Genomic DNA, 20,939 nt, shown 5'->3' with positions numbered 1-20,939 from the left:
TTCGATGAAGGCCCATCTCGGCCTACTGATGAAGGTGACCCTTTTTTACCTATCGCTTTCAATTTAGATTAAGCATACATACCGATATAAAATATTAAACTATTTCATATATGTTTCTGTATTTATTTTTTCATAAATAAATTTGATATGTTGAATAATAATTATAATTAAAGTTTATATTAAATTCTTTTGTTTTTTATATTATTTTAAATTTAAATTATCTAGTGATAATTATGTTAAATATAAGTTAATCTTTATATATATATATATATATATATATATATATATATATATATATATATATATATATAATCGAGTGCCGGGCACGACAATAAGTTCCCATCAAGGTACTCAATGAGCAGTTGTTTGTGGACTTGCAGCTGTTCGTTCAACCTTCTGAAAGTCATTGTTTTCTGTCTCTCTCTTTTCTCTTGTGCACGCAAGGTCCTCGCTGAATTGCTTGTAAAGTTTTCCCTTTTCGTAAGACATCGGGACTTGTCCGTCGCTCGTTCTTCAAACTAATCAATTTTCTTTTTTACAAGTCCTTCGGGACCTGTGAAAGGTTGCAAGTGGGCTGATCTTTGCAGACATAAATCGCAAGGGCGAAGCGCGACTTAGGTAACGCAAGCTAAGTTTGTGTCTTTGCCGTAAGGGTGTCTCACGCCTTAGGCAATTCCAGCTAAGACCGTGACATTGTGGTACATATATATATATATACATATACATACATATACATATATATACATATATATATATATATATACATATATATATATATGTATATATATATATACATATACATATATATATGTATATATATACATATACATATACATATATGTATATATATACATATACATATACATATATATATATATATATACATATACATATATATATATATATATGCGAATAATTTTTCTTAAAAAATAAATATTTTAGATATATATTTTTTTATTTATTTATTTTTCCCCAAAAGTTGCCCCACTCTTTACTCTTCCTCCTCGTCAGCACCTTTCTCACTTCCTCTCCCAATCCCCTCCTCCCCTACCACCTGCCCTTCCTCCTTCCCCTACCTTCAACCTCCTCTTCTCTCCGATCACCCTATCATGAAGCAATGCAGACAAGACAAAATATTTGACATTGGTTCAAGGCGGTTTTTTATTCTTGTTTTCTATTATGGGCAACTTATACAGAGTAAAAAATTATTACTATCAATTTTATTTTTCTTTATTGTCAATATTTTTGTTTCATGATTTTATCATTAAAACTCGAAAATATTTTTAGTCGTGTCATTCGTAGAAAAAAATAATCCAAAATAGTATCATTCTCATATTTCACTGGTTATGTTTTTATGGATGGCTTAGCAATACAAAACGTCGGACAGTTTTGAAGCGGATTACATTTTATGTATTTAGGGATAATGTAACATCTTCAGTGTATCAGCTTTCTATTTAATAAAAGTACTATATGTTGCATCAATCTTCGAAATCCTCTTTATATGCATTTGTTCAATCCATTTTGGAGACCCTTTCAAGCCCGATAAAAGCTGGTTATTTTGGATTGCTTTAGATCTCAATTATTTTATCATTTTCATTTACGATGACGATAAATTAGATATATATTTACCTTCGTAACTCTTTTTTTCATTGTGTAAGTCATTTGTGGATAACAAACTATTAAGATATAGATTGACCCTCGATGTGACGATCTGACGACTTCCTCTTCCTTTTTATCTTCTCACCCCCGAAATCAAAACAAGAGACAACAAAGACAACGAACAAGGTAGGCAATGATGACAAAAGAGGGAACGAACAAGGAGAGACAATTTTAAAATTTTTAAATTTAGGAAATAAGCTACTTCAAAAATATACATACATACATATAGACAATGACATATATACATACATACATACATACATATAGACAACGACATAATATGATTTTTTTTAACAAAAATAATTTAAATTAAACGTAATTTTAAAAAATTTATATGACCCAAATTGAGAAGAAAAAAAAAAGCCTATGACCCACGTCTCCCAATGTTTGGTCCATATATATATAATTAAACACCACTAGATATATCATGTTTGACTTGAAAGCTAATCCACTTCTCCAAGTTCAAAGCTTGCTCAATATATAATGAGTCGTTTCTATTTGTTCCCACAAACATTTCATATGACAACAGTTACAGACAGTAATAACAACTGCTTAATCCTTTAAACTATAGCTAGCAAGCACATACCGATTTTTTGAACTCAAGCAACAGAAACATGAGATCAGCTGTTAGACCAACATTTCTTAAAAAGGAACAACAAGCCACACATTTATACGAGATTTGGTGTTCGAGATGAAAGCAGCTCCACCAGATTTGATGCCAGAAAACACATCAAGAAACTTTTTAGCTCACAGTGTGGGGAGTGTGCGAAGCCTATCGAGAGCAAGTAAACAGCTGCTCCAACCAGCGCATTGTGGGAAGGTTGCAACTACTTAACTTTCTGTATTCTTATATACAACATGGAAAGAAAAATGAAGAGATTCATGTGGATTATTGATCTTCACACTATATCACTTCCCTTGAGAATGTTGTACTTGCAGAGCGGGCAGTTGGCATGGATCCGAAGCCATTTGACTATGCATGAGGAATGGAAGTGATGGTTGCATGGCAGTGCATGGAGTTCCACCCCATCTTCGTATGATGTGAGGCAAATACAACACTCCTAGAACATAGAAGGGTCAGATCAAAGTATAATTTGAAGCAATCAGCTTCGAAAAGTACAAAGAATCTAATGAATCAGCATAGAAAAGTCTGAAGAATCTAATGAATCAGCCTAAATAACAAACAGCCGTCAAACACCAAATTGATAGTGTTTGGCACTCCAAAGTTAAACAAGCAAACTATGCAAAGTATCAATTATCAATTCCAAACATGGAAGTTGACAGGTTTATGGTGTAATCACCTACACATACATGTCAAACACTATAGGAAATTGCCAACTGCAAGTGAAGGGAGATATGCTGCATATATTGAACAAATAATGTTTAGCAAACCCTAGTATGAAATAGGAACGTAGATTGCAAAGGCAGTAGGTTCTTTATTGTCATAGACAGTTGCTTGGGCACCTGAACAATAAACAAGCCACCCAAGCTAATGCTCACATGAAATAACTCATCATGGAACAAAAAGTGATTATAGTATCAAACTTGTAACTGTAACATGAATTTGTTTTCTTTCCAAATAAATATAGTTTCAAATTAGACAACATTCATGCAGCAACTAAATTGAGGAAATGCAAGGATCACTTATAATAAGAAGTTCGTTTTCCAGGGTAGACTTGCAGTTACTGTCTCGACATAAGAGACTAGGTCTGCACTCCAAGGCTATTTGACAAACTACAGGAAGCTCTACAGCAACGAGTTGTGCCCTCAAAATAGATGGACAGTCCAAAGGGATACCAGCTCACGTTTGATGGTCGCCTAAAATTGAGAAAGCAGCTCACTAGTACATACATCGAGCAATACATGCAATATATGCTGGGCTATAAAATTTGTTCAAGTGGATCTTGAATGTGCTCCTGAATAAATTATAAACACTTAATAAAACAGGTTCGGGAATGTGTTAACTATGGAAAACAAGCATTTAGGCTCAAATGTGAATCCATATGTTTATTTTAAGCACTATCAATCTCTGAATTTACAACTTTTCCTGCATGCATGTAATATTCTGTGAAAGTATTTGGCAAATGCATAAATAGATTCAACTATTTCCAATTGTCAGTGTTTAACAATTAGCCACTCTTCTCTAGTAGATTTTTTTCCCCTTCCCAGTTTCCATCTTAAAATACTCTGATGACAAACCAAGGAACAGACGGACTATGTTCTGCTAAATGTGAACTCCAAAGATGATACTACACTATTAATATTTTTTTGGTCACTAAATTTATCTGGGTCAACTTATCTCAGTTTCTCTTTGAACAAGACTCGCTTGCAATAACTGAAAGTTCATCTTCCAGACAGTAAGGATATTACCAACTTAAATGCTATCCCAATGAACTGATATTTTGTTCTTATCATTAACCGATGCTGCTCTTGTAGCGTTGGTGTGGCAGATCAGAGTATATGTTGGCAGGATGCTGCTCTTGTCGTCGCAGGTGTGACAGAGCAGAGTAGATGATAGCAGTTATGACAATTTTGCCTGGTTCGATTTGTACCATGCAAAATTTACTGGTCGAAGCCTCAACCGAGACAAGGTTCCCCCCCCCAACAAAAAAAAAAAAAGAAAAAGAAAAATCGGGTGGTCCAGTCTGGTCAATTAAAAAAAAACTGTATAAAGAGAAAGAAGTCGTGATAAGGGCTCACGACTTCTCCCTCTTCCTTCGAACGTTGCCATCTGCCGCCACCTGCCTCTCCACCACTCACCATGCATCAACAACATGGTTTCTGATATGCCTCCTCTCCTCCTGCTCCTCCATTGCCTCCTCTTCCTCCTCTTTTCTTCCTTCTTCTTGCTCCTCTTCTTCTTCCATCTTCTTCTACCATGGTACACTGAAACGGACCAGACCTGTCTCAGTCTGGCCATGGACTGCCACAGATCTGGGAACCGAAACTGTGAACTTGTATCTTAGAACTGTGAAAAGACATTATGCAGCATGTAAATTTCATGTTATTTCCACAAAAGTTGCAATGCAGTTTGCAAGCAGTCATTCATATATCAAACCCAATTTGTACTGAACTGAGAAATGAGGAAGCAACACAAAAGGAAGGGGTGAAAAGAATATACCAAGGAATTGAGTAGAGAGAACAGGTTATGATTGTATAAGATAACATTGACTGATTTGTTAAGCATTGCATTCTTCCATTCAGCTCAATATAGAGTTAAGCTGCAACATGTCAAATATGTTTCAACTGACAAGAAAAGAAGTTGCCGTTTGTTAACTTTATTTGCCTTACTTGTCAACTGATAAAATTAACAAAACCTAAATTTTGTAAGGTGTTTACATTCTTGCAATGCAAAGTGACTAGAAAGATTAGTTGTACTTGTTGATCAAAAGCAGAAAAATTGTTCACTATCAGATGAAAAAATATATGTCTGAAAATTTATTGAAGAAAGACTGCCAAGCGCTTTAAATCTGGTTTCCAGCCACCCAAAAGGAGATCAATTCCCACAATAAAATGAGAAGAAGGAGCATTTTGTCTTCCATTTTATTTTAAACTTCGCATAAGCATTTCATTACTGTACTCACGAGTCTTCAATTTGTGCTGGTTAATGGACAAAGAATTTGTACAACACGGTGCTGACTTAATTTATGGTTTCACTGTTTGAAATCTTCATGCTGAGGTCATCAATACATCGGTAGCAGATAACACCCTTTATAGGTTCATTTCCTTCTAAACTGCATTGTCTATATGATGTCTGAGTCAATAAGTATACCATGTAAAAGTTAATGCAAGGAAACAAAGATTTTTAAGTTGTCAAACAGTGATGATTGCTGAATAATGTTTTATTTATGATAAATATAATGTCAAATATAGAAGAGAGATTGAAGCCTTGCTTCCAGTCAAGCCCTTGTATAACATTATAAAACAAGGTAGCAACAACAATAAGAAAGATTTAAGAAAGCGAATTCTGCCCTGAAGATGAAAATCATAAAAATGAGATATACAGACAACAAAGAATAATACCGCATCCTCCCGCAGAAGAACACGCTCACTTGTTGAAATTCCACCATTATTTAGAATAGGAATCATCACTCCCTCCTCAGGTGTCTTTTGCTCATTTTCACATGACTCAACATATCTGTATCTTGGAAGGATGCTGATATCTGCATCTGAGGCACCTTCCTATATATCCATCAATAGACCAATGAAAGTAATTATCTAATTTTATGGTCAGTTAATTCTTATAAAATTCTTATTTTTCTTATCAAGAATGACTTTCTGCTCTAACCTGGCCTGCCAGAGCATACAAAATCGCAATAATACAAGGCAAGCAGCAGCAGAGTGCAATCCCAATAACACAGGCCAAAGCGACACAAAAGATGGCAAAGAATACATCAAATGTAAGGAAAACCACAGTTAACCTGTGCATCATGAAGAAAAAGAATTATCAATGGACATATGTGTACTGTCTTTGAGAATAAGACATGCTATAGAGTGGTCAGATTAAATAACATCTTAAAAAATAATAACAGGTCATTAAGAACAGAACTAGCGACATAAGGGTTATGCCTTTTGTATAGTAGGATTGTGCAACAGCCTTGATAAATAAAATCTTTTTTTTTTGGGGTTCCGACTTCCTAAATTTTGAACAGATTATATAACATTTCCAAGTTAAGCAAAGAAAAAGAAGTCAGTAAAATATGGGAAATATTTGTGCATCTTGGACAGGTTTAAGGACACTCAATTAGGCAACATATTTTTGGCAGCTGAATTTCTTTTAAACACCAGGTAGTAGCTTTTATAAAAGAACACTAGCTGATAGTTAAAACTAACATGCTAAATTAATGCTAAATAAAACAAATAAAATTGCAGTCATAATAACACTTTGTTTAGGGGCTTACCAGTATAGCCTAGGGGCATTCTGTAAAAGAGTTTCACCACCAGAGACAACCCAATAAAAGCCAATAATCCACCACAGGAAAGATACCATGGTATTAAGAGATTCACATCGTTTTGCAATGCTGGCCACCAATCATAGCTAATAATTAAAACAATTGGATGAAAGCATATTTTCAACAGCACATATATGATACATACTGCAGATTATCAAGAAAATTTAGTTGCCTATGGATGAATACAACATGTAAACCAGGAAAAATATATAGATTATCCATAAGATCAATCTAGCAAATTTCAAAAAAGAAAATATTGGATCTAATTAAGAGGGAAAAAAAACCACTGCAGAATCCACATTTTAGTTACAACAAAGCCAAAATCTTCACAAAGTAGTACAAGTTACTTTTTGGCAAATATGCTTATGTGCTGCTCCTTATTGTAGTCTGGCATACAATATGTATGATTGCCAATAAAAGTATAGAAGTGCACACATTTAAACACACACTATGATGGTGCCATCCTATCAAGGATTGTAGTGTCATGAGCCAAACACATGCCAATCTCTTCTTAGCAAGGTATTTATCGGCTGCCACCCTGCCCATGAAATAAAGTTCCATACTTGCAACTTCCACATATCCATGCACATGTAGACTCAGAATCATTCCTATTGAGACGGTATAAATTTGAAATAGAACAAAAACTAATCAAACGTAAATGAATAAGGTATGGTTAATATATGGTTGGAACAACCTGAATTTAGACCAAATATAATTAATTGTAACAAATTATGATAAGCTGAAACTGGAACCCAATTTGTCTTTCTTAAACCAGTCTAAGTTTTAGTTCAAGTCTAAGTACAAGTTTTGTTATCTTACCATCACAACTTACCAAATGCATTCATATTTATTTTTTCTCGGAGTTTAATCTGGTGGGGTCCAAACCCTTTGGCTAAATTTTCTCCCTCCTAGGGGCGAAAAAAAGGATGAATTTTGGGATGAGCGAAATCAGGAAAGTTTTTATAGTCAGTACATAGAAAGCCTAAAAAAGAATAATTATTTGTTTATTAAACAATAAATACGTAACTCTATCTGAGCCCTGCAATTCCTCTCTCTCTCTCTCTCTCTCACTGCATTTATCACAACAGAAGGCAGGCAGCTGCCAGCAAATGACAGTCATTAAGTTTTTTTTCTTGTTCCCTTTTCCCCTTCCACTTTAAAAGTTGAATGTCATTAAAAACATCTTTCCTTGAAAATATCTTTTCCTTATATTTTCTGCATAATAAAACCAAAAAAAGAAATCTATCTTTGGACTTATAGGAAAGTTTTCCTTTTGTTTTAATTATTTTTATCAAAATAAAAAGAAAAATTCTTCAAATCCTTTTCTTCTACTACTATTCAACATATTATTAAGAAAAGGGCCTAGCTTTCCACTTTTCCATGAATTTCAAAAGCAACATATTTGCTTTCCTTTTGCTAAACAATTTGTATTTGGTTTCATGAAAAGAAATTTTCAATTGAAATTATTTCTCCATCATTTGTCTCATGGCCAAACAAAACCTTATATTTTGCATGACACACAACCACCTTCTGGTTATATATATATATATATATATATATATATATATATATTCTAACTCATCGGACACGTTGGGTTGTGTACCTGGTAACTTCTGTTAGTTAATGCAACAAGTAATTAATAATACATAATATACATGTTATCAGTTCAAGGAAATGTTAGTTGCAACAATCCAAACCATCATTTATCAACACAATATTGAATTTAGGAAAGCAATGACAAGAGACATACAAATATAAAACTACTTACTTTATGTGAGATAATGAGCTTTTTCCTTCACCACAGAATTATACTTGGTTTGCAACTTTGCATCATTCTATAAGATGTAATTGTAAAAGACGATCCAGTTACTAGTTATATTATATATCAAGGCCTGTCATACCGAAGCGTACCACCCGTACCAGGCGGTATGTACCGGTCCAACAGGTTACCGGTACGCGGACCGCCCGGTACCGCTACAGTACTACAGTATTATACTATAACACTGCTACAATATGAAAAATATAAAATTGTTCGGTACACCAGGGTGTACCGTTCGGTACGTCCTGATGTACTGACCAGTACATTGATACCATACCGTACCGAGCCTAGGTCGAAATGTCGGTACAGTACGACAAACCTTATTATATATATCATCTCAATTGTGTTTTTTTTAGAAATGATGTTAAAGAGTGCACTGAAGAAGTAAGCTAGTTGGTATTTCTCAATTAATTTAACTAAAAAGTTAATGTTCATTCCAGGATTCATGGTGTACAATGTACTTTACCTAGTCTACCCACTACTATTTAGTGTCTTCAGATATTTCATATCAATAAAAGAATTATAGACCATATTACCCTGAAAATGCACATCAAATTTTCCCCATGTAGGCATTCACAGAAAAATAGTAAACAGCACAACAATTTAAGGTAATGTTTGAACTTGTTCTAATGTAAGATTTGACTCAATAAAGATAAGCTGAAGTTGATAGTAATACACTCATCAGACTCTTATAAGCCAATAAAGATAAGCTAACTCAATGTTTTTCAAATTGATTCATCGTCCAGGTAACTATATATATGATGGCGATTTGATTTAGCACCTTCCCTTTTGGGATGAAGTAATCAATCACAGAGCCGGTTGTCGTAAACTAAAAATACTTAGTTGTTTTCAGCAACCAAAATTAAATGATATCGTTGACAAAAATGTAATAGTAGGCGGAGAGGCCCTCACATACTTTGGATGGTCAAGATGATGAGTTGAGCAACATCAACTATCCCACAAAGCATCACCTTCCCCTTTCCCTTTATTCTGTATTCCTTTTCTCAAAGCATCTCAAGTTTCAACGTCGCTTTTGTTTGTGAAGTGGATAAATAAGTAAACTCCAAATTTAACTCCGATTCCCAAATAGTATGCAGATTGGGGGGGACGACCAAAAATCCAAAACACGGTCTAAGAATCCTAAATCTGTCACTATAGTTTCGACGCAAAAGCTGCAATCTTTATGTGAAATCCAACGAAATTTAACTCGAATAATCATCATGACATACCCCCTCTGTGCGCTTCCAGTCCCGCCTTCCTCCCCGTCCTCCTCGCTGTCCACGGCATCGGAGTCCGATGGCACCCTCTCCCTAACGCCCTGTCCGCCCTCGTCAACATCCTGCCTCCCGTTGCGGCTCCGCCGCCGCCGCCGCCGGTACTCCGCCCAGACCAGCAGCACGTGGACCACGCACTGCAGAGCGTACCCTGCGACCCAAACGCGGAGAGGGGTGTTGGGCCGCTCCCGGGTGGTGGCCCCAAGCACGGCAACGGACACGGCCGCGAAGGCTAGGTTCCAGCCGATGTCGAGCGCCACCACGGGCCGCGAGTAGGCCCAATCGGCGCGGCGCTCCTCCAGCTGGAGAGCCGCCGTCTCCCGGACGAGCATCGAGGGGCCCCTGCGGCCGGCGGCGCGGCCGAGGAGGACTGCGAGCCGGCTCGGTCGGGGCGGCTGCGCATGCGGCCAGGCTGGCCGGAGGAGGGCCGAAGCGGTCGAACCCTCTTCTCCCTCCATCCCTCTCTCTCTCTCTCTCTCTCTCTCTCTCTCTCTCTCTCTCTTCTCGTTGGCTCTGTTTGACAAACTGTAGCCCTTTCGCTGGCCAGCTTTCGTTTATGATGGGAATGAAAGGGGTTAAGCATCTAAAACTGCAGTCTCAAGTTATTTATTAGTCAAAATTGCATTTGTATCCCTATGAAGTCTGCCCTTTTTTTTTTTGTTTCATCCCTTATTTAAGCTAAGCATATATCCATAATGTTAGACTATAATGGCTTCACTCTAAGAACATTAATAGCATTTTATATATTTTTTTATATTTTAAATTTAAATTAATTATTATTTATCATGATTAATAGTAATTTAAGAATTATATTGTTAGTCCTTTGCTAATTAAAAGGGTCCTATAGGTTATACTATAACTTAATAAGAGGCAAATGCTCCAAATTAATACTATAAGAATATATATATGTAAAAAAAATTAAAGTGTTTATATATATATTTGTGAGTTGAGTTGGCAGAGATTGGTGGGAGTGATGTGAAGTATTGAATGGTAGGTTTGGAAGGCAGATGGGTTTTAACATTTAATATGGTAGACTGGGAGATTGGTGGCACTTATTCTTTATATATATTTTTTTTAATATTTTCAAAATTAGTTCTGAAAAATACATATTTAATGAAAATAAATTTACAGCTAACAGGACTGTTATTCACCAGCAGTAGTACTAATATCAAAATATATATTTAAGTTTTTGAAAAAAAATCTATTAATAAAACTTGAAATATACATCTCAAATAAAAATGTTAGATATGGTTTCAGAAATTTTCTTGTAAAAAAAAATTATTGTCTCGAGAATATTTTTCAAATAAGAAATAGGATGTTAAGCAGGTTTTGTTTGAATACCCATTTTCTTATCAATTTCATTTGTATCTTGTTTGAAGGTACTTTGAATCGAATAGATTTGGGTACTAAAAAAACTTGATCCATGATGATCATATGTAATAATAGAAACAGTAATAAATAAAAGGAAAGGTCTCATGGCAACAGTAAATTTACTTTTTTAGACTTAGGAGATCAAAATTATTCGATCTGCATTTGCGCGTTAGATATATTTTTTAATAATAATAATAATATAATTATTAATCTTTCCCTATCCAAATTTGAAAATAAGGCTAACTAAATATAACCATGACTTATTGATACGTGACTAATAATTTAGTCTTATATGATCGACACTTTAATATCACATGACTAATATCTCGATATCATATGATCGACACATTGACATCTGAATCATATTTTAGCATTATAATATCATATGATCAATACTTGGATAGTCTAACACTTTAGTGTCACATAATCGATGTCGATCATGGGATTAATGGTTCAGAGAATCCATTATAAAAAAACTCTCCCTTTCGTGCGCTCCTAAGCACATTTCCCAACCGAAGAGTATTTGTCGAGATTACTTTCGATATAATTTTGTAAGGTTCTATATCTCTTGAGTCGAACAAATATAAGGGCGAAAAAGAGATTTCAGTTAACTTTCAATGAATATCAGATCAAATAATCAAATTCTGGAATACTTATAAATCTGAAATAAATATAGATGTAAGAAACGTTTGTCATTGATGATAAGTTGATGAATATTTTGTTTTTAAAAGACTCTTTGGTGGACTTATTCTTATGACATGGGATGGGAGTTAATTATCATGGGTGGTTTCTGAAGCACAGCTTGGGGCTTTTTCTTAGAGAAAGTTGAGACTGGTAGTTGGTGTCATGTACTACCACATCTTGCTTTGATATTTCCGCTTTAGCTTTTCCCGTTGACGTTACATCCGGAGATAATGTTGACAACTAATTGAATTATATTGACGAGATGTTGCCATCACATTTTAAATTCATTACCAAGAACACGTAGGGTGATAGAATTGCTAAGAATAATGCTGCGTCCCACGATTCCTCCCCAAATCTTTCTCCTGCTGTTGTTCCTTTCACATACCCAATTTAGGGTTAATAAATAAAGTATATATATATTAAAATGTTTGGTAAGTGGATCGCTAAATCAATATTTTAGAGGTAAATTTATGAGAATAAGATTTTAAATCTTCAATATTTTGATTAATAAATCTGCTACATCATCAACAAATTAATGTTTCGTAATCAAACATATCCATCAAGATACTAGAGAATTAAAATTTTTAAATCATGAATTAATGTGAATACAGGAGGTGATAGATTAGATGCTAATCCAAACTAGAACTCTAAGTTTTTTTTTTTTGTTTTAAATCATTGGATGAGATCTCAAATCCCTAACTTTCAATAATTAGATGTGATATACTAACATCACACTAATATTTAGGTGTCAAAATTTATTGATTGAAATTTTGAACTATCAATCTTTGTAAAACCTCATTTTATTAAAAATAATAATAATAATAATTGTTTAAAATAACATATACTAATACGCATCAAATTATTAGATAAAATACAAAATAAATACCCCTCTAAAGTCTAATAAATACATGTTAGATAAAATACCAAACATAACCCTAAGACTTGAATTATTGAGTTACAAATGAAGTCTAATAAATACAATTTATATATTTTTTGAATTTGTTGTTGATGTAACTAATATTTTCTTAACATGTACTACAAGCTAATCCCCTCTCAAATCCCATGGACAGTTTATTGTTTTCATGAAAAGATATGTTTAATGGTATCTTGATTAAGGTGTTCTGTTTTGCAGGTTAGTTCACCAAAAGCATGCCTTCCCAACAAATCTTCTTGGTCAAATCTTTGATTAGCTGAGAGAACTAATAGAAGAGAACCACTCATAGGACATGCAACTAACAACAAGATTTAATTTTCTATTGGTCAACTGTACCATCCCTACTACATAATCATACATGGTTTCGTTTCTATTACTGGAGGCCTGTCACTTTTTTTTTACCCATTTCATACATAATCAAAACCTAATCGAATTAGTTAAGCTAAATTATCAAGATTGTTTTGACACATTTGTTATGAATCCAATAGAAGTCTTAATGAGCAGCATAAGACATTTGAAATTCTTACCTACCAATGATCAGATTCATAGTTTCAGAATTTGTTTTATAATATTCATGGGATTCACACTATCACGATACATTTGTCGGGAGGTGAAAGGTGGAATGGTTCCACTCAGCAGTTAAAAAACAAGACAAAATCTATATCATGAGCTTCAAATAAAATTTTATTTGATATTGTCGTACCATGTGTTGATATGCCGTTGTTGTGAACCAGCTTCATATCCATCTGACCATGGTACCTGAAATGTCAATAATTGCATGGAAGAACTGATTGGGCGGAAAGAAAAAATATACAAGGAGAAAGTTTTTTAATGGTTCTCAACATCAAAATAAATTGTGATTCTTTGGCATGTGGTCCAAAAGCATTTAATTTTTTTGATATCATGTTCTAACCATGTCATGCAGATTATGAGATGATAAGGCATAATGTCCTGGGAAGAATATTAGTGCCAGAATTTTTTTAAGAACATAATTTGCCACAAAGGAACTTTGATGTCATACTATTATAACATAAATCTAGAACTTGGATTATATCATGGGGAACAGGTTTAAATGGATCAAGTAACATGTAAATGATGGGCCGACAAGGAATGCAGAAATGAATGACCATCTTCATGTTTTTTTTACCATATTGACAAAAAGATATCATTACTCAACCTGAAGTTTTCCTTGTGCAGAACCAACTCTAGTTTTGCTGGCTCCATTTGTCCATCAACTTGATAAAATTGCTAACCATAGTTTTGCCTTCAGGTGTCATTATGCTTTCAGGGTGGAACTGAACACCCTACAACGTAAAAAGGGTACAACAATAAGATAAATAAACAAAAATTACTGCTATCCAAGGCACAAGAAAAAGAAAATTGCTTTTCATGAAAATGATATCATTGTAGGACGAGCGACTATTTGAAATGATGTTAAACAATAAGTGGCCAAAGAAAAGAAATATCATCTCTATTAAACATCATTAATTCTTTGGAAAGACAGTTGCATGCATAAACCAACAGATATCAGCTCACAATGATTGCCTAGTCAGTAGAGGCAATTTTGCATAAGCAGTAAAGCTGGAAAAACAACATTTAAAAAGATTATTCATGTTGTAGCGAAGCGCTAGCTCATAAGTAGTTACTAGTACTATAACACAACAACAACAACATGTAGTTAATATAATAAGATTTTATAATTAAGATAATACACCAGAGAATAACATAAGATATTTTACCATGTCATTTTATGTAGTTTGATGCTAAATATAACATACATTCATAAAATCATATTTGAAGTGCAGCCTGGAAAAGGTTTATTGTTAACTATTTATCGTAGTGACATTCAAGTACTGGGGTGCTTTTATGATTCTTATAAGATATTAAATCTTAAAAGCAATAAGCATCCCTAAGTTTATTGTTAACTATTTATTGTAGTGACATTCAATTATCCTTCCATAACATGTATATGCTTATTGATATTAAAATTGTTTGTACTAACAGTGATACTACTTGATTAATAATTTCAAGGCAGCTTATCTAAGACCAAATATTAATTGTTCAGGCAATAAGTTAATCTAAAAATTTCCCGGCATATATATATATATATATGAATGAAGTGAAAATGGATTAGCAAGCACAGCAGAGATCATTTGCCTATGAAAACAAAAAACAAAATAAAAATAAAACTACAAGTATAATATAAGTTACTGTAGCACCTGAATATGTTTATGCTTCTTATGACGTGCAGCCATTACTAATCCATCCTCTGTCCATGCCATAATCTCAAGGGCATCACTAGGGAAACTATCATTCTCAATCACAAGACTGTGATATCTACAGGCAGTAAAAGGGCTGCATGACAAATATAAAAGTATCAACTACATAAAGTGTATGAGTTTAAGATAATTATGCAGGAGGAAAAATGAGTAGCATAATTAGGATCATTGTTGCATGAAGCACATGCTGGATAAGTCAGAGCACATTTAATATGCATATTTAGACGTAAAGTTCAGTACCAAGTAATAAAAAGTAGGAATTTCATGTAATACAAGCAGGACTAAAACGATACATATAAACTGTTAAATTAATGAAGATTAAGGGTTGGCCTAGAGTTTACCATGTTGAGAGACACTCATAGTTATCAAGCATGTGCAAGTCTCAAGCTTTTCTCCTTTATCCATTCTTTTTAAAATTTTTGGATTTCCCTTTTTTTTCCCTTTTCCTTCATCTATCTGTTCTCTCAAAGCTAACAGCAATGACAACATGTTCATTTTTAGACTTTGCTTTGAACAAGTTTAAACAACTACTTCTAATAAGGAAAACAAATAATCCTTTAAATGGTAACAAACCTGATGCTCTGGTCCTCTAAAACAATTTAATTATTTGTTTATTTTCACGCTAAAATCTGCTCAGTTTTCTAGATTTTCTTACATATATAGCCATCACCAAAAAAATAAGCTTAAGTTGTCTGACTTTTCCATCCCTAAATGTTTGCCAGCCAAATAGCATTTTCAATATGAAGACATCTAAGCAGAAAAAAACCAAACATATTTACAATCTCTAACTGTTTAAGATATGTGTCCCTGCCTTTTTTCAGAGATACAAGCTTAGATATCTGGAAAGTAAAGCAGAATATGTTGGCATGTTGTTTTAATTTGAATATTGCCCCACCCACCACTTTCCATGTTGAACTTTCAATAGGTTTAAAACAACGTTTAATGATAATGATGAAATAAAATTCTTCCACCAATATATATCTGTGTGTGTTGGTTTTAGCATCCATGTTAAATTGGCACAACATGTGGAACAACCTTGGTGATTCAAGTACCCTTATTTGGCAAAACTTCACAAATTTTGCCACCTCTTCATTTTAGATCAAATACCAAACTGATCAGGATATTGTGTCCTTGTTTGATCTCTTGGTGTTAAACTATCTCTACAAAATTCTTCAAACTAAATGTAGTAAAGGTCCTGAATATCAATTTCCTTTCTGATCGCCTTTCATCTCACAGGAAAACAATTCAATGATTCCAAAACCTAAAATAAACCTTAAAAAATGAACATGTACATTCATAAGGCATCTAAACTAGTTTCTATGCAATGATCTTTCAAATTAAAAAATAAAAAAGGATGGTATGAAATATCAGCTTTCTGAACCTGAATAAAAGTAGTGTAAAATCCTATTAAAGATCGATAAATCATAATAAAAAAACAAATGGCTTACTTGGGCAAACCATGAAATAAGGAATCTTCTAATGTCTCATCATAGTATACAAGAGAGCTTTTCCCATGCATTACTCCAGAAGGAGCACGCACTATCTTTCCTGCAGATAAATGGGGAATTAATAACAATTCTTGCATATTAATAATGTAGTATGGAATTCATGCACTTTATTCATTCAAACCTCCAAATGCCTCTCCTATGCACTGCAAGCCCATACAAACTCCAAATAATGGCATAGAAGGACCCAGTTCGAGTACAGTCTGCAACGATATGCCCGAGTCTTGAGGTGCACCTATACATGAAAGAATGATTTGCATTATAGCTGCAGCCTCATGACTATAAAACCACATTTTACAAAAGCTGCTTACCAGGCCCTGGGGATATGAGTATTCCTCTTGGATTTATTCTGAAAAAGCATAGTATACTTTATGAGTGAAAGGAGACTTTATGATCATAACTATTTTTAGTTTAGACAGCCTATTTGAACAATGGAAAATAAGATAAAATGGATTCACATGCCTTTTTATGTCCTCCACAGTTAGCTCGTCATTACGATACACCTCAAAATGGACTCCTAGCTCTCCAAGATACTTCAGGACAGAAGAGGTAGGATTTCAGAGTGCTTTCACTTGGCCATAAAAATATTGCATAACTATAATATTTTGATAGTTAGCTAGTTTCAAATTTGTCCCTGTTTTCTCATATCCTACCATGTCAATGAATCATCATGAACACAATTATCATCAGCATTATCATTTATCATTATCAACGAATCGTTCCCGTGAAAACAGGTTCATTCAAAGATCAGAACTCTAACCAAGCAATCTTTATACAGTACTAAAGCAGAACTTTTACAAACAATTACAAGTTTAATATCAATTCTCCATGAACATTTTTGGGACAACGATAACTGAGTTGGTGTATTCCGATAGTTCTTTCTTGTTTGTTTAGCTGCAAGCCCAATTAACTGTCTGGGTTATCTTGGTTCACCCTCCATGGAGGTTATTTTTATCCATGTTCACTGGGTAACATTAACTTAATAATTTTATAATCACTATTTGTAACTCAATTGGATTCCTCTAATCCATGGTCTACACTCGTTTAACAATAAATTAATCATTATCTTAGGTTAACAGAGCATTACACCCTAGACAACACAAGATACCCAAATCAAGTGCTACATCATTGCAGGATAACTGAATCCATATCTACTATCTAACACAGATCCAATTAAAAACACGACCATTAGAATACGGCCATGATAAGCCCAAATCAGGGGCCTGTGGACCTTCATTAAAACTGCTCCAGTGGTCAATCATTGCAACAGTATGACTGAGTATAGCAAGTTAACTGATTTGGATGCACAATATCATGTCAAAAACAAGTGTGCCTTAGTCCTAAACTGAGATCAAGTTTGACTTCCAGCTTCAGCATAGAGACCTACATATGATGGGAAAACAACATCAGCAGTCATCCAGGATAGAGGGGTACTGAAGCCTGCCAAGTTAGGGAAGGCCTTCCCATCCAAGATAGGTGAAGAAAAAAAGGCAGCAGAAACAGGGTCACCTATTTTAACCTGGACAGGATTCAACCAGCCTTAATGGGTTCCTGGAACCCTTGTTCTAGGTTGGAGAGATACTAAAAGGTTCCTGGAACCCCAGGAAATGAGGTAGCCTCTATCTGAGGCTAAGTGGGGCTTAACCAATCTTAATGTAGGAAACAACAGCAACAATGATCCTGTCCAAATTTTGGTGAATTTATTCAATATATTCAGCACATGTTTGATGTATTTAATGAGGATATTATAGGCCAGTATAAATTTCTAACAAAAATAGAAGTCTTGGGCACCAATAGCCTTATATATAGAGATGGTTGTAAGCTTTATAGACTCAATGTTGGATTTTTTTACTTTTCTATTATGCAATAAAGTGCATTACTTTTGTTATTAGTCTTCTGATTCTTACTTTTTTATTCTCCACCTAGAATCAGCCAATCAGGGGAATGCACATTAGAGGCAACACTCTATTAAGTTAGTACCCAAGCAAGGATGATCTCGATGAAATTATGGCCAAACTTTCTTCCGTTGATAGAAATATTATTGGAGAAGAAGACCTTAGAGTTCACCCTCTACCAAGAGCTTGAAGATATCCTTGCAGGGCTAACAGCAATAACTCTTAAAGAGATCAAACAGTGCTTAAAACAAACAAAGCTTGACAAAAAATCCTTGAAGAAAAATGTCTTGGGACTCAGATAGCAAAAATAGAAGGGCAGTTGGACAACTTAATTTTGTTGCAACTCCACAAACTTTACTGAATCCGATCAGGGAGAATGCTGCAAATCTTGCACCACTGAAATAAGAACAGTTCCTAATCCATCTCATGTATCAAAATGTAAGATAATGTTAGTGCAACCAGTACACTAGTATATTGAATCAAACAATATATGATGCACAACAGAAATATCAAACATGCACATTTTTAGGCTTGTTAATCCTTTGTTGGTTTAGCCTTGCACAATAAAGTGGTGCTTTCAATTTCACATAAATGAGTTGTTTGCACAAAAGTCCTTGTGACCAAGTCTTTGATTTTGTTCTTGCTTTGATGGACTTTTGCCATTAAGATAAATCATCCAGCATTCAGCCTACTCTGAGTGTTCAAATATGGGAAAATGAAGCCTATTTTCAGTGTTCAAATATTAGAAGTATCCAAATGGTTTTCCCAGGATTACATGTACAATGAGCTTTCATTTAGTAAGTAAATGCATATACATTGGATCCAAGCTAGGAAATAGTAAAGTAACCTGTGTTAAAAAAAATATTCCAAGCACATAAACTATGCTGTTCAATTATCACTTCTTGTTATGGGCACAAGTCAAGAGAAACACACCCATTAGGTGTAAAGAAAATTTCCTACAGGGAGGATCTAAAACAAATGAGACGAACAATTTTCCAACGAATAAATATCCACAAAAAGATAACATAGAGCATCTAAAGCAAATGCGAGGATGATTTTCCAACAAATGTCTCTATTGAGACATTCAGGTTAGTTAGTGCATTGTTGCACAAGTAATAGGTCTCAAGTTTGAGTCCACGTGTGAGCATTATGTACGACATTTGATGTAATGAAAATTTAAAAGAAAATTTCAACAAATATATATCCACAAAAAGATAACATAGCCTACAATACATTTTGGTTCACAGTTGACAATTCACGTGCTATGTTCTGCATAAGTAGATGAACAATTGCTGATGACTAAAATAGAAAGCCAAGTTAAAATTAACAAATTTGACCTAACTAATCACACACAAAAAAAAAAAACAGATTTAACAAGTAAATAAAGCGAAGATAACAAACACTATTTCCCCCTTCTTTCTCATCCAAGTTAGAGTACCTGACAGAGGTTGTAGGTAAAGCTGTCATAGTTATCGATGACGACGATGGGCCTGCTATCTCTCGCATTCGCAACAGCAACCGCCGAGCTCCTTGCAACCATCGACCGGCTCCTCCCGAGAGCCAGGCCGACACGCCCGAGTCCTAATCCATGCACCCCAAGATCAAACGGACAAGAAACCGAAAGCCAAACGAAGAAATAACCCGAAAAACAGAGGGAGCTCCTCTTACCCAGAGATGGAGGAGAATGAAGGGCCGCGGCGTAGGATGTGAAGAGACGGCGAGGGCTGCTTATGGTTTGGGGAGCGATGCAGAGTTTAGGCGTGAGAGAAAGGAGAGAAGACGCCATGGGAAGAGGGAGGGAGGGTTGGAGCGAGGGGAAGGGGAGTCACAGTGGGGATCAGAAGCAGAGAGGGGAGCCGTCTAAGAAGACGAAGTGAGTGCGAGGGGGTGGGGGGTCTCCCCATTCGGCCGTTGGAAATGGAAGCTAATAATGAGACCGACAACATGGGGATGTCAGGGGTGTTCGAACGGTAAAACCGAATCCAAATCGATCTCGAACGGGTTTGGCTCCAATAGATTCATAAATAGTTTAATCTTGAAAATTATAAATAATTTTAATTTTCAAACTAAATTAATTTTTATTTAAAAATATTAATTCGATCGAGTTTATGATTTCAACTTCTAATTAGTTCAATCCAATTAATCAAATCAATTAATCGATTAATAGAATCATATATAATCAATTTTTAATCAATTGAATTAGAAATATCCAAAATGATTTCATTTTTAATAGTTCGGTTTGAACCGATTTGAACACCGTATATCATCTTATGAAAATAAAAAAAGTGAGAATAAAAAAAAAACATCTTATGTTATATAACTTAGAATACCCCCAACCTTCTTCACTTCATTATAAAAAAAAAATCCTATATGTATTTGCATATTATAGAAGTAATAATTTAACTATTTATAAGATTCTTTGAATTATATTTATTATATTTTTGTTAATAAACAGTGAAGATGACATTTAATTATATATATATTGGATAAAGTTTTCAACTTTAACATTTAAAAAATGGATCTAGTATATTATCATCAAATCATTCAATTTATGACAAATCATAGAG

General features: G+C 34.5%; 2 protein-coding genes across 2 annotated transcripts; both read right to left on the bottom strand.

The window, feature by feature from the left end:
• Positions 1 to 2,111: 2,111 nt before the first annotated feature.
• Positions 2,112 to 10,261, bottom strand: LOC103990841 (E3 ubiquitin protein ligase RIE1). The gene is made up of 5 exons (XM_009410121.3): positions 9,660 to 10,261; positions 6,561 to 6,680; positions 5,948 to 6,080; positions 5,683 to 5,841; positions 2,112 to 2,720 (listed from the first exon to the last, which is right to left on the bottom strand). The coding sequence occupies exons 1-5, from the start codon at positions 10,160 to 10,162 to the stop codon at positions 2,559 to 2,561; spliced, it is 1,077 nt and encodes a 358-aa protein (XP_009408396.1). The 5' UTR covers positions 10,163 to 10,261; the 3' UTR covers positions 2,112 to 2,558.
• A 2,978-nt stretch (positions 10,262 to 13,239) lies between these two features.
• On the bottom strand, positions 13,240 to 20,287 carry LOC135616061 (anthranilate synthase beta subunit 1, chloroplastic-like). Its single transcript, XM_065115228.1, has 9 exons — positions 20,041 to 20,287; positions 19,811 to 19,953; positions 16,940 to 17,010; positions 16,789 to 16,826; positions 16,602 to 16,712; positions 16,421 to 16,520; positions 14,913 to 15,048; positions 13,871 to 13,997; positions 13,240 to 13,452 (listed from the first exon to the last, which is right to left on the bottom strand). Exons 1-8 carry the CDS (start codon positions 20,156 to 20,158, stop codon positions 13,899 to 13,901), a joined length of 816 nt encoding a protein of 271 aa, XP_064971300.1. The 5' UTR covers positions 20,159 to 20,287; the 3' UTR covers positions 13,240 to 13,452; positions 13,871 to 13,898.
• Between the last annotated feature and the right edge of the window lie 652 nt (positions 20,288 to 20,939).

The sequence above is a fragment of the Musa acuminata genome, chromosome BXJ2-7 (assembly GCF_036884655.1).
Source record: "Musa acuminata AAA Group cultivar baxijiao chromosome BXJ2-7, Cavendish_Baxijiao_AAA, whole genome shotgun sequence".
In the NCBI taxonomy this organism is placed as follows: domain Eukaryota; kingdom Viridiplantae; phylum Streptophyta; class Magnoliopsida; order Zingiberales; family Musaceae; genus Musa; species Musa acuminata.
The sequence above is the reverse complement of the archived record's forward strand: the minus strand, read 5'-3'. Positions and strand labels throughout refer to the sequence as shown.